General features: G+C 43.5%; 1 protein-coding gene across 2 annotated transcripts; it reads left to right on the top strand.

Annotated features, from left to right (window-relative positions):
• The first annotated feature begins 277 nt into the window (after positions 1–277).
• Positions 278–1,576, top strand: LOC119600462. Of its 2 annotated transcripts, XR_005231145.1 has the most exons (3): positions 278–914; positions 988–1,202; positions 1,255–1,576. XR_005231145.1 is itself a non-coding variant. In XM_037950688.1 (2 exons), the coding sequence occupies exon 1, from the start codon at positions 382–384 to the stop codon at positions 757–759; it is 378 nt and encodes a 125-aa protein (XP_037806616.1). In that variant the 5' UTR covers positions 278–381; the 3' UTR covers positions 760–914; positions 988–1,214. The 2 variants fall into 2 exon arrangements, 1 of the variants encoding a protein (XP_037806616.1); XM_037950688.1 differs by lacking the exon at positions 1,255–1,576 and having other exon boundaries at positions 988–1,214.
• Positions 1,577–4,780: the final 3,204 nt, after the last annotated feature.

Raw genomic sequence — 4,780 nt, 5'->3', positions numbered from 1 at the left:
AGCGACGGAGCCATCTCCCAGGAAAAATGGGGGACTATCCGTCAGAAGATGCTAGGCGTGTACTGGAAGATCCTCAAGGAGAATCCAGGACCCGCCCCCCAAAACGATGATGCTGGTTGGTACCAGGGTCACATTAAGCTGCTAGCTTGTTCAAATGAGCGCTCTGCGCTTCTGCTCAAGCTAGCTATTCAATCCCTTGGGGAAGTGTGGCCAGGTGCAAGGTTGGACGTGATCCCGGTTAGCGAAATTCCTCGCAGGCCGAGATCAATTGCCACCATCCCAACTGAGCCACATGACCCGGCGGAAATTCTGGCGTTCCTACAAAGCGGAAATCCTCATCTACCTACCCATGATTGGAAGGTGGTGAAGGTTTCCGCCCCGATGGGAAATGTCAGAAAGGCGACTGTTGTCCTTAATAAGGAAACGTTGGCGCCATTGCGTGAATGCGGAGGTAAAGTTTACTATGGTTTTGATAGTATCTCCCTTCGCATTTATCGCAGTGACGCCAAACGCAGCGCCGCCGCCTCTGGTACTAAGCCGGAGGCTCCGTCCAAGGAGGATAATGGAAAGGCCGACGATCCCGCTGGTTCTGAGAACCAAGAAGACTCCCAGTCTACCACAGGTATAATGGGTGAGCTTCTTGGCAATCTGAAGTTATCGGAGGATGGAGACAGTTCGCAGGATTCCGATCCTGAGGACGTCGACGTCACTGTCGTGTACGATCCTGATCTCGGAGATGGTGAAGGTAACCCAGATTAACCTTCACCACTCCAAAGCAGCATCAGCTGCTTTGCTCCTCCGGATGGCTGAGAGAGGGGAGGAGCTCATCTTGGTCCAAGAACCGTGGACCCACCACGGCAAAATCCTTGGACTATCTCTCAGAGGTTACAAACTTCTGTTTTCAAATCCTGCAGGTAATATTAAAAATATTAGAGCCTGTATTCTGCCCAAAAACCATTTAGATATCTTCATCTTATCTGATTATAGCGATGAGGATACGGTAGCGGCGGCACTTGAGACCGGAAACTCCACCATCTGGCTCCTTAGCTGCTATATGGCGCATGACCATGGTGAACAACCGCCAAACGACCTGGTCAGAGATCTAATGCGCGAAGCAAATAGGCGTCACGTTCCTGTGATAATTGGCGCTGATGCAAATGCTCATCACAGTGTCTGGGGCAGTTCAGACACCAACAGTAGAGGTGAGTGTTTACTTGACTTTTTATTAGAATTTAATATGACAGTCGTTAATAGAGGTTCAGAACCTACTTTTGTTGTGACAAACAGAAAGGAAGTTCTGGATATTACAGCTATTAGTACAAACTACATAGAATTGATCAAAGATTGGAATGTCTCCAATGACTGCTCCTTCTCTGATCACCGCTACCTGGACTTTGACATAGTGGTCCAGGTCAAAGTTTCAAAACCCTTTCTAAATAGAAGGAAAACAAATTGGGAGAGGCACAAAGCTTCTCTGAGTACTATTCTTCCCTCTGCTCCGACGGTAGAGAGCATAAGGGATATTGATTTGGCTGCAAATTGGATTGCTAGTTCTCTGAGCGTTGCCACGAAGAGATCTTGTAGATTATCCAGTGGCCTAAAAAAGGACAAACCACCGTGGTGGAGTCCTGACATAGCGAGCATGAGAAGGACATGCCGCCGTTCTTTTAACGAGGCTAAGAGATCAGGTAACTGGTCCCTTTATAAGGCAAACGTTAATAAGTTTAAAAATTTGGTTCGGAATGCGAAGCGGAACTCGTGGAGGGTTTTCTGTAGCAATATTGAAAGCTCTTCCGAAACCAGTCGTCTCCGTAAAATTTTGTCAAAGTCCCCTTCTGTTCCTAGCTATATACAGAAAATGGATGGGAGCTGGACTTCAGGTAGTCAGGAGACTTTAGAGCTTCTCCTTAGTACTCACTTTCCTGGTTGTATTCCAATTAGTGATTTGACTAATTTCTCTCCAACTTCAATGCGGACTGTAACACACGTGCCTATTGAAGATGACATTATCCGTTGGGCAATTAAAAGCTTTGATCCTTACAAAGCGCCCGGCCCTGATGGTATTATTCCTGCAGATCTTCAACACAATATAGATCTTGTAGTTCCTTGGCTGCGGAACTTATACACAGCCTGTCTCTCTTGGTCATACATTCCTACTCAATGGACCAAGTGTAATGTGATTTTTATTCCCAAGGGGGGAAAAACTTCACACACTAAGGCAAAAGATTACAGACCAATATGTCTGGCATCATTTATGCTGAAAACATTGGAAAGGATAATCGATATCCACATTAGGACCTCGATAGATAAATCCTTTCTCTCTGCCTCTCAACATGCATACACGAAGGGCAAATCTGTTGAGACGGCTCTTCATACTCTCGTTGGTCATATTGAAAAATCCATGAGGTATGGAAATTATTCACTGGTTGCCTTTCTTGATATAGAAGGCGCTTTTAATAACGTCAATCCTGCATCTATCTGCCAATCTCTATCTCGGGCTGGGTTTGGTAGGTCAGTTGTGGGATTTGTCGAGAGTCTTCTCTCAAATAGGATCATTGAATCCACCTTAGGAGATACAGTAATCTCTAGTAAAGTTTTAAGAGGTACTCCACAAGGGGGAGTACTATCACCACTCTTATGGAACATGGCCATAAATGGTAAAACTAGACTCTCTTGGCTATAAAACAGTCGCCTATGCTGATGACGTCGCGGTTGCGGTATCAGGCGATCACCTTGAAACCATATCCCAAAGGCTAGAACAAGCACTAAAGATCATTAGCTCGTGGAGTGTCGAATGTGGTCTTAGTGTAAATCCTAGTAAAACGGAACTTGTGCTATTCTCTAGCAAATACAAGATTCCTTTATTTCCTCTTCCTTGCCTTAACAGCGAAGTATTAAAACTCTCGGACAGCGCTAAATATCTTGGCGTTATCCTAGATAAGAGACTATCTTGGAGTACAAATGTACTCTCTAGGGCATCTAAAGCCATTACGGCACTATATGTTTGTAGGAAGGCTATAGGAACATGCTGGGGCATAAATCCAAAGAATGTTCACTGGCTCTTTGAGGCAGTCATTAAACCTATTATGCTATATGGGGTTGTTGTATGGTGGCACGCGCTTGAAAAGGCTTCACTCAGACAACAACTGGAAAAAGTAATGAGATCAACTGCGCTTCTTATAACAGGCGCTCTCAGAACAACTCCTTCGAAGGCGCTGTTCACTATGCTCAACTGGCTCTCGGTCGATCTCCTTGCAAGGAAATTGGCTATGTCAACTGCGGCCAGATTGAGTGTAACTGGCAAATGGAAACAATGCTCCATAGGCCATGCTAGGATCATAGATCTTATACCGGATAATCAGTACATTGTTGATTATTGTATTCCAGTACCATCTCTAGTGAGAAAGTTCCAATATCATATATCTTCGGAGTATGAGAGTATACAGACGGATCCAAGACGACGAAAGGAGTTGGTGGTGGCATTTTCATTGAGGAATTTGGAACGAAAATCTCCTTTCGACTTAATGATGAATGTAGTATCCTTCAGGCTGAAATATCGGCGATAAGGAGGGCGGTAAATTGGCTAAGGTACTATCGGATATCTAATAGGGATATCAGAATTTATACTGATAGTCAAGCTGCTATTAAATCCCTAACTGGTGTGTTCTCCACATCCAAAATTGTCCATGAATGCCGGACGTCTCTCAATGAGATGGCGAGACATTCGAACATCACCCTAATCTGGGTAAAGGGACATGGGAACTCGTATGGCAACGGTATTGCTGACACATTGGCAAGAGCTGGCACTATGCTTAGCAGAATGGATATTGATCAGTTCTGCGGTATACCACTACTTGCAGTTAAGAGGCAAATCAGTGAAAAATGCCTCTGCATCGCTCGCGACAAATGGTCGCGTGAACACACGTGCTCAACATGTAGAGCACTGTGGCCACAAATGGATCCTCAAAGGTCTAAATATCTTCTTGGTCTCCAAAGACCGCAGTTAAGTAGGCTGATATCAATAATCACTGGCCACTGTAAATTTGGGAACCATGCTAGACGCATTGGTCTCCCGTTCAACGACTACTGTAGGAGTTGTCAAAACGAGGATGAAGAAGAGACTATTACTCATCTTCTCTGCGATTGTCCTGCTTTGGCGGAGGCCCGTTTTCAGACGCTTGGATCGACCTACTTTGGTGATCTAACCGATTTGTCAAACATTCAATTAGAACGTCTTCTAGAGTTCATTAATTTGTCAAAATGGGTGTGAATCCTATTACTCACACTACTCATCCACGGCAGCTGCCCTGGCTTTCTCATCTCTCATCATCTTCTTCTCTCTGCAAATGTCTCTGTTCTTTCACTCTCCTCTATCTCTCCCTCTCTTTTCTTTTCTTCTTCTTACAGGTATTTTTACAAAGGGATCAACATGGACCCAAGTAAAGCCGAAATTGGCTACCTGTGTAAACCTAACCTAACCTACTGAACAGTCTAGAAGAAAGAGTCTTACATTCAGTTACAAATTTAAAAAAATGCAAAGATTTTACAAAATCTTTTTAAAAAGTAGAAATGTCCTGCAAATTTCTAAAAAGTTAACTGACTTTTGAAATCTTTCACAAAATCTTGTAATTTACTGACCAGTTGATTTTTAGGACATTTTTCTAAAAATTCAACTGTATAGTAAAGTATTTCACAAAATCTTCTAATTTGTCAACTATTTTTTTAGAAAATCAACCAAATAGTGAAATATTTCACAAAATTTTGCAATTTAATGAACAGT

The sequence above is a fragment of the Lucilia sericata genome, unplaced genomic scaffold (assembly GCF_015586225.1).
Source record: "Lucilia sericata isolate MDLA Ls3-8-SP2 unplaced genomic scaffold, ASM1558622v1 Contig000004F_arrow, whole genome shotgun sequence".
Taxonomy (NCBI): domain Eukaryota; kingdom Metazoa; phylum Arthropoda; class Insecta; order Diptera; family Calliphoridae; genus Lucilia; species Lucilia sericata.
This window is presented reverse-complemented; position numbering and strand designations above follow the sequence as displayed.